The 18,072-nt window shown below is 44.3% G+C and overlaps 3 protein-coding genes and 1 long non-coding RNA gene across 7 annotated transcripts in view; 1 reads left to right on the top strand and 3 right to left on the bottom strand.

The window, feature by feature from the left end:
• LOC127596358 (interleukin-1 receptor accessory protein-like 1) overlaps positions 1 to 18,072 on the bottom strand; it is a 268,134-nt gene that overhangs the window by 112,564 nt on the left and 137,498 nt on the right. For all 4 annotated transcript variants that reach the window (XR_007961441.1, XR_007961442.1, XR_007961443.1 and 1 more), the window contains 2 exons: positions 4,624 to 4,810; positions 3,927 to 4,080 (listed from right to left, as the gene is read on the bottom strand). Coding sequence is in view for 1 of the 4 variants with exons in the window: in XM_052058749.1 (XP_051914709.1) it covers positions 3,927 to 4,080; positions 4,624 to 4,810 (341 nt within the window). In the remaining 3 variants the exon portion in view is untranslated. The remainder of the gene's footprint in view (positions 1 to 3,926; positions 4,081 to 4,623; positions 4,811 to 18,072) is intronic.
• The window catches only part of LOC127596382 (probable G-protein coupled receptor 34), a 281,249-nt gene that overhangs the window by 165,162 nt on the left and 98,015 nt on the right, over positions 1 to 18,072 (bottom strand). The gene's annotated exons all lie outside the window — the stretch shown is intronic.
• Positions 1 to 18,072, bottom strand: part of LOC127596401 (uncharacterized) — a 158,576-nt gene that overhangs the window by 107,213 nt on the left and 33,291 nt on the right. The gene's annotated exons all lie outside the window — the stretch shown is intronic.
• The window catches only part of LOC127596452 (uncharacterized), a 93,729-nt gene continuing 86,851 nt past the window's right edge, over positions 11,195 to 18,072 (top strand). Inside the window, exon 1 of the long non-coding RNA XR_007961483.1 lies at positions 11,195 to 11,453. This is a non-coding gene — a long non-coding RNA (uncharacterized LOC127596452). The remainder of the gene's footprint in view (positions 11,454 to 18,072) is intronic.

The raw sequence follows: 18,072 nt of genomic DNA, 5'->3' as shown, positions 1-18,072 counted from the left end.
TCCCACTGAACATTCGGCAAGCCTCCTCGCTGCCCATCTTCAAAACCCTCCTCAAAACTCACTTGTATTCTTTGGCATTCGACTTCGCATGACTTAGAATTGTTCTTGGTTTTACTGTTTAGTGCTTTCTACTGCCTTTCTTACCGATTTGTGTAACTGTTTATTGTGCATGTTAAATTGCTCCATGTACAGCACTTTGTTGTCAAAGACAAACTCTAAATTGTCCCTAGGTGTGAGTGTGAGTCCGGATAATTGATCTTCGATGTGTGCCCTACGATTGGCTGGCAACCGGTTCAGAGTATCCCCCGCCTATTGCCCAAAGTCAACTGGGATAGCCTCCAGCACACCACGCGACCCATGTGAGGATAAAGCAGATTGGAAAACGGATGGATTTTGTGTTAGTTCTATGCTCATACCGCAAAGCATGCCTGACAGTTTGCTGGCTCACCATATAAAAGGCTGGCAGAATAACAGCTCATTAACTCCAGTGACAGTCTATTTTGCACACAAGAGTTGACAATCCTTCCACTGGATCCTGATTAATCAAAACTATCACACTGTGCACTTTACATCGAGAATAAAGAAAACTTTAGAATTTCACCTTAAAAAGAAGCCTCACTTTCCAACAGTCGATGAGGAGTCTCATTATTATTCTTCCCTTCATTGTAATTAAATAGAATCTGACCTTTTGTCTCACTGGGTCGCTTTGAGATTGACTGCAAGCTGTTGATGGAGGTGAGTGAGAATGAAGAATTTAAAATGAAAGAATTTGTTGGTGACGGGAAATATCAACGGGAGGTTGATGATAACAATGCTTTAAGTTATGAGAAGTACTTATTCTGTGGATGATTGAAAGGTCACGTCTAGCAATATTAGAAGTTCTACGAACAAAGTTTCTCAATTTAATACTCTCGTCTCTGAATTTCATCCTCGGGTCAAAGTGGTTATTTGTGGTTGATTGTGAAATGGCAATGCAGAAGGAAAATTGTTTTTTTTTTTCACACAAACCAAAGGCCAAAGAGTTTTGTGTCATGTTTCGTATTATCGAGCAGCCACTGTCCTAAAAAAAAAAAAAAAATCTATTGACACAGCATCCATGACAGAACCAATGGCGACATGGCGACTGTGCTCACAAATGTGTTTATTTACTTCTAAGTAAATTCTACCCCGAAACTTTGCCCCTGTCTGGTGACAATATTCATATTATCTGCTAGGATGTGTAGTTTGCTAGCAGGTGGAGCTGCCGCACAAGGCTGCTGTGTGACCGGCTGTGAGTGTGAGTGATCGTGACGGGGGAAAAGCTCTGCAGCTGCCGTTGCTCGATGGGGAGCGAACCCGCAGAGTGACAGAAGAGAGTTGCCAACATCAATGCAAAAGGCAACCATCCTCTTGCCCGGGACATGTCCACTTTTTTTACACCCTGTCCGGCCATCCAGGGGAGTTTGATCAATTCATGAATCTTGGACAAGTGTGTGGAGCAGCTGCGCTCAGTTACAAGCGTGAGACCTAGAAAAGCTATTTGCTGTTGAAATGGGGCGGATTGCAGACCCGGTCCAATAAGGAAGCAATATGACATCCCGTTTATTCGTCAGTGTTTCACCACTGTGGTTGAAGTCACTGGGCTGAGAGGAGTGTGATTATGATTCAGCGCTGAGGATGGTGACGACACACATAAAAAAGGTAACATTATGCAAAGCTCGATTGCACATATATTTTTATGTATAATAAAAGTCGGAGAGCTCAAAGCTCATATGGATACAGAAAAACACACAAAAGCTGTAGGATGTATGAGAGTTCATGAGCCTAGTTGCCTGAGTTGCTTAATTGTTAGACCAGGGAACGAGGGCTTTCATCAAGTCCCTCTTTATCGAGTCCCAATTCAGTCACAAAGGTCCGAGTCCCAGTCAAGTCCTAGTCCTAATAAATGGACATGCAGTCAGGTTAACTAATAAGATGGCTAGTCTGATGATCTGAAAAATGCTATTTCAAGTTTCTTTTGAAGGAGGCTATTCATGTTCAGGATAAAAAACCTGATTGGACTCGGTCGAGTTGAGAAAGATAGTTTGTGAGTCCAATGTCTGAGTCTGCGTCAAGTCCAAGTCCCCCCCCCCAACCCCCCCAAAAAGACGTTTTCGAGTTTGGACTGAAGTTCTACTGTCATGATGGGAACACAGGATGGAGATTTTTAGATTAATTATGAGGAAAAAATTGAAAGACTGATGTGATTTTTTTTCTTTGTTCAATTAACTCCTTGTGAGACTACTGTTTCATTATTTACAGTGGTACCGTTACTTACGAAATTAAGTGGTTGTGGAAAAAAAATTCTTAATTAAAAACTTTGTAAGTAGAGATGCATTTTCCATGTAAAATCTCTAATTCGTTCCAAACCACCCACATTTCAGACATAACTGTTTCCTAAACCATAATAATACATCAAAATATGAAACAAATACATTTTGCAAATAGATTATCCCAAAATAAATGAGAGTTCTGCATCATGTAAAACACAAAGAATAAAGAATAAAAATGATGGTCATTTAACTTTTAACTGCGTCCTCATCGTTTTTTGCCCTCTTTAGTCCATGTTCTCTCTCAGAAGCGGTTTGTGCTTGGTGTCTTGTAAAGAACGGACGATTCCAAGGACGTTTGCTTTTGTTGGTTTTTAAGAATCCTTCGAAAATGTCCCAGGCAAACATCAGCAAGGTGAATGATCACCCGACTTGTGAACACTTTTTTGGGGATAATGGCACATGGAGTGCAGAATGCAAATTCATGTGAGAATGGATATTTTTAATCTCACTTTGACCAATCAGATGCAATCTGAAATGGTCATTGCCATCCAAAAGGAGAAAAGTATCTCGGGGCATTACTAACTCGAAAGAATCTAATATATTAGAGTTATCGTCTTTGAGTATCTTTTCAATATCTCAAGGCCAGATGAAGTGCTCTCTTTTCTGGAAATCAAAATATGGTAATCCTCATCAAAATCCCCATAGCAGTTCAGAGTAACGGAAAGAAAAACTTGAAAATGCTTTGGTGGAGTTTTATACTTGACTCGCTGTCACTAAAAGAGGAATTGCAACTCAGACAGATCATCCAATCATCATGCATAAGGCCCTATAGACCCCCCCAACCCCACCCATCCCAGAGACGCTGAGCATCGGATGGGCAGGTTATAGCCCAGCATTTATCCCTTGACTGTCCAAAAGTACAATGAGCAAAACAAAAATTACACAGCGTCAATCAACCCGTTGTACATCCGTATCTCATTGTCTGAATAGCAGACACAATATCGAGATTAAGGATGGTGTCATGGGTGATTTAAGACTTTACTTTGCCCCTACTGCAGTCTGCCTTTGTCACTTTACAAGGACGGAAAAGTCATCAGATAGCAGCGCTTACATCAACTTGTGCCAAAGAACTGACGGGAGCCTTTGATCCATCTGAAACCTTCTTACGCTGTTGTTTGGCCCATGTCGGGGCGATTTCTTTTGGATTGTGACAGAAAATGGGTGTTTCACCAAAATGAGATTTCTGAGACTAAACCACTCAATTGGATCGAATGTTCCACAATCAATTAAGATCAAAACTGTATTTTCCTTTTTTGCATATTTTGGGTGCCGTTGCTCAAGTCACCTACTGTACATGTAGTCATTCCTAGTCTAGATTAACAGTAAAAGAGAAGTTGAATAGCATAGTTGACCGTCTTTGGGCCAATCGCGTCTATGAGCGAATGCAGGGTTTTTGCTTGAGTTTGCTTTTGAAGGGGTGGGGGTGGGGCAGTAGAGAGAAATTTAAACTTCTACAACAGATTGTGTAAATATTATTTTGTTGAAACACTTTTAAAATGTTCCGATACAGAAAGTCTTTTAAGAGGTACCAAACTACCTGGAAAAAAAACCTCTTGACTTTGAATTTCTCCTTACCTGTGACAGACAGTTCGGTGGTCCTCCGCACTACAAAGTTTCCAAACTGTAATTCACAGGTGTAATTCCCAATGTCATCTTCTCGAACTTCCTTGATGGAGAGCGTGTCCCTCCTCCTCTCGATTGTCTGTCTCCATTGCTTTGGCATGCACTCCTGTGGTATAAGCAGATTAAATATGTGAAGCATCTGCTGCATGTGCCACATACACTGATCGGCAAAACCACAAATTAAAATACAATTTATACTTTCTTTTTGGGGGTATTGAATGTCCTTCACAGTTCCTACTCTGTTTGTAGACTTGTGTCTTTACATGTTGCCAACCCCAATTGCTCTGTCCCAAGTCATCTGGTAGTAAAGGCCTTCATTGGCTTGAACAGTTGATGACTGAAAAAGGGATCTTTTCACAAAATAATTTCGTGGACACATTAAGAGGCCCGGGAGCTGTTTTCAACTGTGAAAAATACATCGTACACAATGTATCTGTTGAAATGAAGGGGACCGAACAGATCTATCCAATCCCCCATGTATTCATTTATGGATTTTGGTTGGGATCTTGTTTCAGTTCTGTGGTGTATATCACGTAGGTCAAAGAGGGATGAGGTTGTATGCTTTTTGTTACAGTATGGACAGGGAGGCTTTGTATTTAATGTTTAAATGAAATGCTTTCGACACCCCAAAATAAATATTTATTTCTACCTTATACCAAACAATCTGGGGCTCGGCTCCTGTCTGGATATAATCTTTGATGCCTGTGCAGGTAATTTCCTTGCTTTTACTCAGCTCTGCCTTCTCAAAGAACCTCATCTTGGAGTTGTAGCAGAGGCCTGTGTCATTTTCTGCCACGGTGAGGGACATGGACACCTTCATGCAGTAAGTGGAGTTTCTGAAAAATGAATGAGAACACATGATTAATGCAAATCTTTCTGGAGGAAGTTTCAGTTTTAAGGAACAAGTGTAAGCAATGTTCATCCCTTTTTTTTTTGCTGTACTTGTCAAGTGATGACAAATCATACATTGAGGTACGGACGTTTATACTTTGATGAATAATGAGTCTTGTTTTTCCCTATTAAGCAGGAACTGTTTGGGCGAACAGAAATCATTTGCTGCAGTTAATGCCAAATGCATCATCCATGAGGATTTGACATGGCGTGTTATAAAGCACCTTCTGTAGTTTAGGAACTGATTTATAACCCAATGCATTCAAATTTAAAATGGAAGCTTATGCTCAATGTTGAAAAAAATGAATATAAGAGTCTAATCTGGTTTTACAGCTCTGGTATGCATGTACCAGTCCAATGGGATTGCGATCATCTAGATATGCCGTCATCGCGAAAGATGCAAAGCATTGGCAGGTATCCCAAGATGTTGTCGTTAATAAAACCATGATTTCAAGATTGCATCAATTTGAGTAACTCATTCCAGAATTTATTGTAAGAATCAACAAATACACTTTGATATGGTCACTGTGTCAGGTAGAGGAACAAATGGGACTCGCCGCTGATCAGTGGATCAGTTGGAGCACCTTTTCTCTTTGCCGACACTTGCTAAAAAGCCATAAAGCAAGCTGAGTTGCAGCAAGTACCTCCTGGTGAACAGACCAAACAAATGGACAGTCTTTCGTAAAATCTCATTTCTAAATTCTCAAAGCTTGTCGCACAAATTGAGCTGAGCCAACAAACAATAACAAACATGGCAAATCCTTACATAATTATGTTGCATTCGCGGCTTGGCGGATTAGCAGGCACACTGGTCGACAGTTACGGCAAACAAATCTTCAAACTAGCCAATGCCCAACACTTAGGCTAATTGTGGTTTTGCATGGTGGCCGGATGAAAATGTAACATGATGTGGAGATTATCCGACACAACTTTCGGCAGATGGTCTACTGAGCAAATGGGATCCCATGGGTCCACGTGTTTCCCTGTTGCACAGGGAGGGGGCGAGTAGGTGGTGGGGCGGCACTGTGTCATCTGCTCTGCTTGAATGAGCAAAGAAAGGGGCCAACATTTTGTCCTTCAATAGTCTTTCCAACATTCCAAATCCATCTTGGTGCTTTTTAAGCCAGGGCGAGTCACCCGGTGTCATCAGCAGGAAGGGAGTGCCAGGCTCAACTGTGCCCCGTGTACTCCAAGCACTCACTGTTCTTGGAGCCCGATGTGGCACGTGCTGCAGCAAGTGACACAATACCACGGCATTAATAGGCGATTGTGCCCATCAAACGCGTCACACTGAAGCGGATATCCAATGTCATGGCGATCTTAGATCACGTCCTGCATACATCAGTCATGGTAGGTGACAGTGACTGTGTAGGAGAGGGGTGCCCATTACATCGATGCTGATCGACTGGTAGATCTCGGACTCGTCCCAATTAGATCTAAAAGGTGTAGAGGAGAAAACAAAAACAAAAACAAAACATTTGTGTGTCTTTGTACATGTTAGGAATATAGTTTTGTGTTAATGTACACTGCACCCTAATCATCTTATCAGTCTCATTTTCCCCCAAAGAAATAAAAAAATAAAATAAAATAAAGAAGGTAACTCTTTCACCTACGGTGGCGCGTGACCTATGTCAGCGGAAGTTGTTCACGCTCAGCAGTCTGCGATCGCCGCTTGTGATCAGAGCTGTTGTGCTCTATCTTTGATCGTCATTATTCTCATTCAGTTTGCTTCGTGTAGAATTCACCGAGAGCATGGGCAAACAATAGGAATCTAGAGGGCCCAGGGAAGCACTTTAAAACAGTACGTGTGAGGTACGATAGTAAACAGGCTGCAAAAGTGCATCGCTTGCTTCCGTGTTTGGCTACTCATTATGGCGCGTTTGCGAGCGCGCGCGTGTGTGTGTGTGTGTGTGTGTATATGTGTGCGTGCGCGGTAAGGGGTGATCCCGGGAGGTTGGTTGAACGAAAAGTCGATCTTCAGTCCAAAAAGTTTGGGCACCCCTGGTGTACGGCATGGAGAGGACTCCAAAGTCAATATTCTGCAAGTCTAGTAAACGCACACTAAAATGTGATGTAGGGATGCAGAATTCGAGAGCGGTTATTATTATAACTTCCGGTTATAGAGTACATCGTTGTTCAAGAGCTTCCACTTTTAAAACACAACAGTCCAAACATCAAAGCAGACACAAATAGTAGCCTCATTTTAATGTGGTTGTGGTACCAACACTAAAGCGGGCAGAAGACAGCACAAAGGTTCACAGTCTTCTTCTGTGCTTAGCTAGTGTGTCTGTTCTTTGACTCAAGCTGTGTCCAAATTCGTAGGATGTGTTCTCTAGGACCCTTCGCAGACTGGGTCCTTCGAAGTCTCCTCCTCCGTGGCAAATTTGGACAACCGCAATGTCATTGTCTAGCAATGAGGGGGCCCTTGTGCCTGGTGCTTCGGCTAGAGTCCTCCAATGAAAGCACTCAGAACTAGTAACAGTTCCATCAGTCTCCCCCTTTACAAAAATTATGAATATATTATGAAACAGTAAATTATCCATCCATCACTACTTATTCTGAAGAGGGTCACGGGAGGTTGCTGGAGCCGATCCCAGCTGACGTCGGGCAAAAGGCAGACAACACCCTGAATGGGTCACCAGTCAGTCACAGGGCACATATGGAGACAAACGACCATTCACACTCACATCCATACCGTCACTGAGAAGGAACTGATCCCACCCAGTCTCTATTTAGATATTGAGAAAATGATCAATGAACGAAATAAGAAAGTTCACAGTAGTGTAACAGAAGTACAGGTGAGACAATAAAACATTTTAAATTAGACCAAAATTTAATTTTAGACTAATAAAATAAATAATTTAAAAATACTAGATTTGGATTGTATTAAATTTCTTTTTGTCATTCTTCAATGGTTTTGTTTAAAATATTCAAGCATGATAGTAAAATCGTTTGAACATAATATTTCACCATAGGACTGAATTAAAATGATTTTTTATGCATAACACATAACAGTAAACTAATGAGTTGACTCTCAAATGAAAAAGAAGTTTAACCGCCAACAATAACTTTTTTCAGAACCAAATTTGTGCAAAGAAAAATGCTATTATTTTTCTTCAGAACATTTCTTTGACCTTTTTTTTGTTTTTATGTCTGGCTGCAAATTTAATAGCAATTATCCCAATCTGTTGGGCTCTCAAGTTTGAAAATGTCACTCATACTAATGCTTCACCAGCCAAGGACCTCACCGCATCGACATTATTTTCATATTAACCAAATCCCTTCAGCTCTTTTTGAAATATAGTCTGCCATTCATTGACGTGTAGATGTGGGTGTGAATGGTGACTGGCGACCGGTTCATGGTGTAAATCTGCCTTTTACCTGAAGCCAGCACCCTTCCACAACCCAGTTTAGAATAAGCGTTGTTGAAAATGGATGGATGCAATTTTTATCTAGCAGGCTGGCAATAACACAAGCAAAGTCTCCAAGTTCATGCAGGCACGCAGGACTGAAGAGAACATTTAATTCATGCGGATGACGTTACAGTGTATTTGATTTGCAGGGAAAAGTCAACATTAAAAAAATCGGCTAAAGACGCAAAGTCAAGTGAAAAACAGCCCCAAGCTTGACATAAGAATGAGGGGAGTAGTCAATGGCATGGATCTTATGACACTAACAATCAAAATGATTTCCTCCTCAATCGCCTGCCTAATGTCCACGGTCCATATAAAACTTAGATTATGAAAACATACAGCTCGCCCACCTGTCTGTAATCAGTGTTCCAATTGGTCCATGGTTTTATAAATAACCAAATCGGTGCCTGTGGTATTGCTCGTCTCAGCTGTCCAGCTTGGTTAATCTGCCTGAATCTCTTAATTAGACCAAGGGTTAACTTGCTCCAGTTAGTATCGTCTTGTGCAGCATTGATCTGCAGCTCGCTACATGCTTCCTTGTTACGGCTTTCACCAAGGGAAGCTTGAGCTGCCTATGGACAAAATGCAGGGCAACTAGGAACATATTTCCATTGGATGGATTCGGAGGTGAATAAGCTTCCGTTTTCCGTTTATTCCAAGAAACCAGGATGCCGTCTGGAGGAAAACTAACCTCATTCTTTAAAACTGTTAGCACGAGTAGTGTGATCTTCCTGTAGTTGGAACAAACCTTCTTGTCCCCCTTTGTAAAAAGCGGGACCACGACTCTGGTCTGCCAATCCACAGACACTGTCTCCAATGTCCACACGTTGTTGTTGAGGCATGTCTACCAGGACAGCCCCACAACATCCAGAGGCTTTCGGAATTGCGGGCATATATCATCCACCCCTGGGACTTTGCCACCAAGGAGCTTTTTGATCACCTCAGTTGTTTCAGTCCCAGAGACAGGAGAGTCCACCTCAGAGTCTGAATTTTCTCAATGCAAGACATGTTGGTGGAATTCTTTGAAGTCGTTGAAGAATTCTCCCCACCGACTCATAACGTCCCGAGTCGAGGTCAGCAGCACCCCATCTCCACGATACCCAGTGTTAATGGTGTACTGCTTCCCCCTCCTGAGATGCCGGATGGTGGATGAGAATTTCCTCAAAGCTGTCCAGAAGTCGTTTTCCATGGCTTCACCAAACTCCTCCCCTCCCTGAAGCTGCATGCCACTTGGTCAGCCGGTCAGTTGCCTGCGGAGTTTTGCAGGCCAAGATGGCCGGAGGACTCTTTCTTCTCCTTGACAGCATCCCTTACTGTCAGTTAAATGACCATCTCTAAACCTCGGCAGCTGGCCCACTGTCCACGGCCGGGACGAAAACCACACTGCTCTTCCTCAATCTGAGGCTCGACTTCCTGACGGACCCTCCTCTCCAGCACCCCTGAATGGACCTTACCAGGGAGGTTGAGGAGCGTGATCCCTCTGTAGTTGGAATACACCCTCCGGTACCCCTTTTTAAAAAGAGGGACCACCACCACGGTCTGCCAATCCAGAGGCACTCTCCCCACTGACCATGCGACGGTGCAGAGGCATGTCAACCAGGACAGCCCCACAACATCCAGAACTCCGGGTGGATCTCATCCAACCCTGGGGCCTTGCCACCGAGGAGCTTTTTAACCACATCGTTGACTTCGACCACAGATATAGGAGAGCCCACTTCAGAGCCCCCAGACTCTGCTTCCTCCAAGGAAGGCGTGCTGGTGGAGTCAAGGAGGTCTTTGAAGTACTCCGCTCACCGGCTCACAACGTCCCGAGTCGAGGTCAGCAGCACCCCTTCCCCACTGTACTCACTTGTATTCTTTGGCATTCGACTCAGCATGACTTAGATTTCTTCTTGGTTTTACTGTTTGGTGCTTTCTACCGCCTTTATTACCGATTTGTCTTACTGTTTATTGTGCATGTTAAATTGCTCCATGTACAGTGATGTATGCAGTGATGGCTGTTTGAATGTGCTCTATAAATACTGTTGACTTGACTGTACACAGTGTTAGTGGTGCACTGTTTCCCCCTCCTGAGACATCGGGTGGTGGACCAGAATTTCCTCAAAGCCGTCCGGAAGTCGGCCCCCGAAGCTGCATTTCGCTTGGCCAGTCGATACCCGTCAACTGCCTCTGGGGTCCCACGGGCCATAAAGGCCCGATAGGACTGATGGTCTCCCTTACTCTGGTGTCTACCAGCGAGTATGGCGGTTGCCGCCACGACAGGCACCAACCACCTTACGGCCACAACTCAGATTGGCCGCCTCAACAACAGAGGCGCGGAACATGGTCAACTCTGACTCAATGTCCCCCGTCTCCCCCCGAACATGGGAAAAGCTCTGTCGGAGATGGGAGTTGAAACTGCTTCTGACAGGGGATTCCGCCAGATGCTCCAACAAACCCTCACAATACGTTTGGGTCTGCCAGGTCGGACCGGCATCTTCCCCACCATCGGAGCCTACTCACCACCAGGTGGTGATCAGTTGACAGCTCCGCCCCTCTCTCCACCCAAGTGTCCAAAACATGCGGCCGCAAATCCGATGATACAACCACAAGGTCAATCATTGATCCACGGAAAAGGGTGTCCTGGTGCAAAGTGCACATATGGACACCCTTATGTTTGAACAAGGTGTTCGTTATGGACAATCCGCGATGAGCACAGAAGTCCAATCATGAAACACCACTCGAGTTCTGATTGGGGGGGAGGACGTTCCTCCCAATCACGCCCCTTCAGGTCTCACTGTCATTGCCCATGTGAGCATTGAAGTCCCCTATCAGAACAAGGGAGTCCCCAGCAGGAGTATTCTCCAGCACACCCTCCAAGGACTCCAAAAAGGGTGGGTACGCTGAACTGCTGTTGGGTGCGTACACACAAACAGCCACTCGAAGGCGGAGGGGGGCAACCCTCTCGTCTACAGGTGTGAACCCCAATGTACAGGCACTGAGCCGGGGGGCAATGAGTATGCCCACACCTGCTCTGCGCCTCTCACCGTGGGCAACACCTGAGTTGAAGAGAATCCAACCCCTCTCGAGAGAACTGGTACCAAAATCCAGGCTGTGTGTGGAGGTAAGTCCGACTATATCCAGTCTGAACTTTTCTACCTCGCACACCAGCTCGGGCTCCTTCCCTGCAAGAGAGGTGACATTCCATGTCCCTAGAGCTAGTTTCTGCAGCCGAGGATCGGACCGCCAGAGTCCCTGCATTTGGCTGCCGCCCAGCTCAATCTGCACCTGACCCCTTTGGCCCCTCCCATGGGTGATGAGCCCCTGAGACGATCTGTTGAATCAGATTATTATTTTTTTCCCCCAATGACAGATCCCTCTATGTCTTGTTGAAAGATGTGTGATTATTGAAAATGCGAGAAGGCATCTTTCGAGTGAGTGGCACATATCCAGAGAACATACATTCAGTAAAGACTTCATTCCCAGGTAAGTTTAAGGATGCCTTTTCAAATAGGTCATCAAGTAGTTAATCATTCAATTAACTACTGGCAATATGACTGAACATTTAGAGCAGGGGTGGCCAACCCGCGGCTCGCGAGCCCCATGCGGCTCTTTGGCCGGTTCAATGCGGCTCTCAGTCTCCCACACGACAAGCGGCGAAAACGCCTCGGCAGTGGCGATGCCATTCAAACAAGGCGCTGACTTTACAGAATGTACTGAGTCAGCCTATCACCATTCCATTACTTGATTGACATAGAGGGCAACCAATCAGATGACTGCATCACCGCTCATGCGCAAACAATAGCGCTAAGCTAGTCAGCCTATTATCAATCCCGTTATTAGATTGACATAGACGGCAACCAATCAGATGACTGCATCACTGCTCATAAGGGATTTGAATCTCAGTCAGCACTGAGGATGATTCGATACACATCTCGATGCACTACCAGCGATGCGATACTTAAACGATACATGGAATTTTCTGGCGACACGATGCGATACGTTTCACCGTCTTCGCGATGTGATACGACGCGATACACATTTAGTTCAAATCAATGCGATCCGATAAGATACAGTGCAATTTGTTGTGATATTGTGCAATTAAACATGATGCAAATACGCAAAGAAAAAAAATTAATAAAAGATGGAATTCAGTATGGTATTGCAAAAAGTAGACCACTTTATTCCTTATAAACAGTAGAACATGTAAAACAACTTATTTAAGCCCTTTCACAATTGGGTTTTGTGCAAAGAAAATGTAAACAATTTGGCACCTGAGACTCACAGCTGTTGCTGTAGTGTAAACACAAACAGACTACTCACTGAGTGTCTTATATGAAATATCCATCTCCATAGGACAGAAAAAAATACAATTGAAACAATGTGGCAGTCACAGCCTCAAAGCTGCTGCGTGTATTGTAGCGTACACAGACCACTCTCACTGAGTGTCAAAATGAAATGTCCAAAAGAATCATACATATATAGTTTTGCCATGCGCGGTCACAGTGAGCTGCAAGGGGACCCCCAAAATAAGAGGCGATTTTTTTCTGATCCTGACCTGGTTTGCCAAGAGTTTCTCCGGTGTCCAACGAGGAACTGGACGGGGAGGGGGCGGAAAACTTGTCGGTGATGTGGTGCCATCGGTTTAAGTGGTCTGCATAATTGTGGTGCTGCCGTTGTATGGCTTCGTAGTGCGACATTCTTTGCTAATTACGGAGGTTTTATCAAGCTTTCCGTCTTTCTTTTTGAAGCCGTAGTATTTCCAAACATAAGATCTGAATGTTGCGGAAGCATTAAATACAGTAGTTTCCTCGCTGCTGCTTGCGCGAACTTCGCTAGTTGTGTTCTGGACTGTATGTGACGCACGGCTACCGTCCGTATTCAACACAAAACGCAAAACAATGATGGTGCATTCATTGCGCCTAGGAAAGGGCAGATAGGTGACGTTTAACATGAATAAAACGGCGCTTGAATCGGATTTTACCGATACCCACCAATGCATCGCGATGAATCTCGATTTCACCCGTCAATCGCGTCGTACCCAGTGAATGAGCTGATGCACTCGTATCGCGCATGTGCGCATCGATGTATCGATTAATATCGATTATTTTCCACACCCTTACTACTCATGCGCAAACAACGGCGCTAAGCTAGTCAGCGAATTTCCTCTGATTTTAAGGCAGAGGTGCCCAATACATCGATCAAAATCGACCAGGAGGCAGGGAACTGGTCCCAGGTCGACCGTCAGGGATGGGAGGAGGAAATGGGTGGGAAAAAATATATATTTTTTGTCTGTCTTCAGCTTTCATTCATTTTCGGCCCGTTCCGACTGTTGCTCATCGTGGTGTGCGTGCATATGTGCACGAGTGCACTGGTGGGCACCTGCGTGAGTGCGTGCGTGCGTGCGTGCGTGCGTGTGTGTGTGTGTACGTGTGTATGTGTGTATGCTTGCACGTGCGCGAGTAAGGGTATGATGTGGCTCTTTGCAGTAAAACAGAAAAAAAAATTGGCTCTTCATCTCTGACTGGTTGGCCACCCCTGCAATACATGAAAGAAGATTTATTTTGTTTTCAACCACCATGTCACCATCGTTTTTTAACCACCTATCTTGAATATGAACATTGCATGACATTTGATCATTGCATGCTATAGCTATCCATCCATCCATCTTCTGATCCTCTTCATCCTTACAAGGGTCGAGGGGGTGCTGGAGCCTATCCCAGCTGTCCCACGGGGAGAATATGGAGCCATAGCATTAATCATAAACAGATTACATAAATGAACCCCTGTTCATAAGACATAACTTTGGTGTTTTGATTGCAGTTATTTTATTGTGGACACTAACCCCCCCCCCCCCAACCTGCCCTGACCCCCCCCCCCCGAAAACCCCAAAACACACAAAAAAAAACCACACAAGCACACAAAGTTCAAATGACAACCAAGGCTTTGGCCACCAAGGGAGGTTTGCATGCACATGAAGCCCCATGAGCTGAACCTTTTTGTGAACCAGTTGGATGAAAAGCGTCAAGGGTTCAGAAGGCTTCATATGTTTAGTGCAGCGTGTTATACCGGAGACAAATTCCTTGTGTGTTCTACATACTTGGCCAATAAAGATGATTCTGATTCTGATTCTGATTCTGATTTATACTTCTCATACAACCCCAATCAATCACTCGATCTATCCTTGCGCAATTTATTTTTTGAACAGTGATAAAGTGTAATGAACAAAATAAAATAATGTCTCTAAAGTATATAGTGTATAAACAAAATATCTACTTAATGTAGGGAATCAAAGTATTTTTAATGCATTACTTGACACCTCTGCAAGCCTGTATACAGAATGACACACGATTAAACTCTCAATGAAAGTGGGCAATTACAATATTTCCTCCCACATATGTCCTAAAATCACACAATGTCTGACACATGCATCAGCATCATTTCCTCCCAGCTATAGTGCACAAACACCATTTAATAAAAATATAGTTCAAAACCTTCCCTCAAGTCATGTGCGACAAACACAGCAGCTTCTCTCACATGTCACAGTGTTACAGTAAGTCATTTCCAAGCCAAAACCTTCAGAGAACTAGTTTTTTTTTCCACAACACCCTCAGCTCATTTTTATGCTATTTGAGCATTTTCATTTGTCCCGGACACCGTTGATTGGAGCAGTAATATGATAGTCTTCTCTTTAATTGAGCATAACCTGATGGCGAATGCCCAGTGGCCGGGACCGCATTCATGGTGCACAGCTCAAAGAGGTAACTAGTAATGTGCATTCCCCCTCCCATCAACTCACTACTTGTGAGAAGGCCAATGGGGTCGGTTGCAATGTGAGCTGGGTAGGAAGTTCAGGCTAAAGGCGGCGGCTAAAGACCCGGGATGAAGGTGGTAACCTCGGTGGTCTGATCTCTGGCTACAGAAGCTGGCTCTAGGGATGTGGAATGTCACCTCTCTGGCAGGGAAGAAGCCCAAGCTGATGTGGGAGGTTGAGAAGTACAGACTCGTTGCAGTTAGACTCGTCTTGACACAGAGCTTGGGCTATGGTTCCAGCCCTATTTTGTATGTAGTATCTTCCCCTACACTGAAAAAAGTGATGTGTTGAACTAAATTTTATTTCATCAAGTGGTTGCACAAAATAAAATCATTTGGATCCAGGTACACTTTTTAAGTAGAATTATCTCAGCTGAGCAGCTTGCCAATATGATTTTATTCCGGTGGATGAGAAAATATTGACTGCTGCTTGTGCGTTTGCGCCACACTGCAACTAAGCCCATGTTCATAGTGCGGGCAAATGCGACCAAATCGGAATTCTTTGCCGTTATGTGACCAAAAATATTTCTAGCTAAGCTAACAGCTTTGATGAACAGACTCTCCCACACCCTCCAGGCCACCCTGACAGCACCGGGCAGCTCCTTCAGCCAGAGACTGTTACACCCATGCTGCAAGAAGGAGAGGTACCACCGCTCGTTCCTGACTGCTGTCAGGCGATTGAATAGACGCACTTGAAAACCTGGAATCACCCCCACTCACCCATTTTAAATAGCACAGCCATCTTATGCAGCATGTATGGAGTTGTATTGCACTTATATTTTATATTTTGTGTTATATTGCATTCTGTGCTGTGTACAGTTCATTTTTAAAATGTATTTTGTGCATGCAAATATTTTGTTTTTCTACTTTATTCCCTTCAAAATGTTGCTGCTGTAAATTGCAATTTTCTCCTTCTCTTGTGAGCCAAATCAAGTTTTTCTTATCTGATCGTATCCAGAATCACTCCTCTGATCGCATCAGAAGATAAAAAGATGAGCCCCTACACACGGCACCATATGTACTTCCAGAAACATTCCATAATAAGTTACGCCTCTTCCACGCATGCCAGTCACTTCGAGGATACATTCAGTTCACACACCAGACCGACTGAGGTCACAATTAATCTGGACGATAATACAAAACGGCTGGATTTCCCCCCAAAATATGAATTGAGCCCAAGACCTGCAGTCTGAATGCAGCCTTCATCGGCTTGCACGTGTCTGTGAAAGTTTGACACGATGCCGCATGCACAAAAATAAAGCCCCAGGATTGTCACACTCTTCATGTGTTCATACAGGCATATTTTGTGAGGCTAATGCCGTCAAGCTCCAGCTGGGTGATCCTGCAACGCAGCATCAAACACATACAGCATCTTTGAGGTGCACATCATCAGCAAACCACGATGATTCTTATTCTGGTGTTTCTTATTGTTTTAGAGAGGTGAGCTGGATCTAAACGACTGAGTGTTCCAGAAAGGCCCATTCTGACTGGGTTTATTACCTGCTACCCCTGCCTGTGCATATTAATCCTGCCCACATGGGGGAATTTCAGTGTGCACTTGCGAGCAAGGAGAGATATGATCATGACCTCGGTGAACACATGTTTCAATATTCTTGAATCTCTGTTCTCTGCTGGACACAGGGCAGTCATTGTGATACAGGCAGGGAAGTCATTAACAGGTGAAGGACAGCAACAACAGGCCAGCATAAGTGGACAGTCAAAGGTTAAACATTATCTACCTGCAAGGAGGCAGCCCGCTCTCCACCCATCTCATTTTGTAGAAACAGTTTTGTGTGCTTGTTTGTACATCTCAGCTATGCATTTGTTGATTTAAATAAATGTGCAGCTGATGGGCGGTCATGAATTGGCGCTATCCTCCGAAGATTAAGCTTCTTTGTTTGAGTTCCTTACCATCGGTTGTGTGGCAGTATCTGTAGAGCAATGTAGAGTAAATGAAGCCGTTGTGTAAGGTAAGTCATAAAAAACAATGCAATACAACAAACCTGTTGAATAATTTGAACAAGTAGTGCCCATGTGATAAAGTGGAAAGCATGACAATGCAAGAGTTTGCACAGTAGTTTAGCATCCACTGGACTACAGCAGCAATCAATCATGTCATCTGTTGCTCCTGCACATTTTCAAGTAGCAATGATGGCAATGTTGTATGTACAGTAGGATCATCACTTAAAAAATATCCATCCATCCTATATCTACATTTATCTGCGGTCAGGTCATGGAGGTAGCAGTTTCAGTCGGGAAGCCCAGACTTCCCTCTCCCCAGGAACTTCTTTCAATTCTTCCAGAGGGATTGCTGGGTATTCCCAGGCCAGCCGGAAGACATTGTCTCTCCAGTGTGTCATGGGTTGTCCCCAGGGCCTCCTGTCGGTGTGACATGCCCAGAACACCTCACCAGAGAGGCATTCCAGGAGGAATCCTAATCAGACGCCTGAGCGACCTCATCTAGTTCCTCTCAACGTAGAGGAGCAGCAGCTCAACTCTGAGTCCGTACCTGATGACCTACCTTCTCACCCTATTTCTCTGGGAGAGACCGAACACCCAGAAAAATATTGTAACAGCTTGCATACGGGATCTTGTTCTATTGGCCACGACCTACAGCTTGTGGCCATAGGAGAGGGTAGGAATATAGATCAACCAGTAAATAGAGAGCTTTGCCCTTTGGCTCAGATCTTTTCTCCACAATGGACCAATACAGAGCAGCTAATGCTGCATCAATCCGCCAATTGATCTCACACTCCATCCTACCCTAACTCATGAACAAGACCTCAGAATACTGGAATTTCTCCGCTTGAAGCAAGAGTTCATCTCCACCCTGGAGAGGGCACCTTGCCAAATTCCTCCCATAGTTTTTGTCTCAGCAACTGACGAAGCTGTATTTCGCCTGGCCGGTCGGTATCTGACCGCTTCCTCTGGAGTCCCACATGCCAAAAAGGCCCAACAGGCCTTCTTTCTTCAGCTCGATGGCATCTTTTACTGCCAGTGTC

The sequence above is a fragment of the Hippocampus zosterae genome, chromosome 2 (assembly GCF_025434085.1).
Source record: "Hippocampus zosterae strain Florida chromosome 2, ASM2543408v3, whole genome shotgun sequence".
NCBI lineage: Eukaryota > Metazoa > Chordata > Actinopteri > Syngnathiformes > Syngnathidae > Hippocampus > Hippocampus zosterae.
Note: the sequence above shows the minus strand (reverse complement) of the source record. Positions and strands in the feature narration are given on the sequence as shown.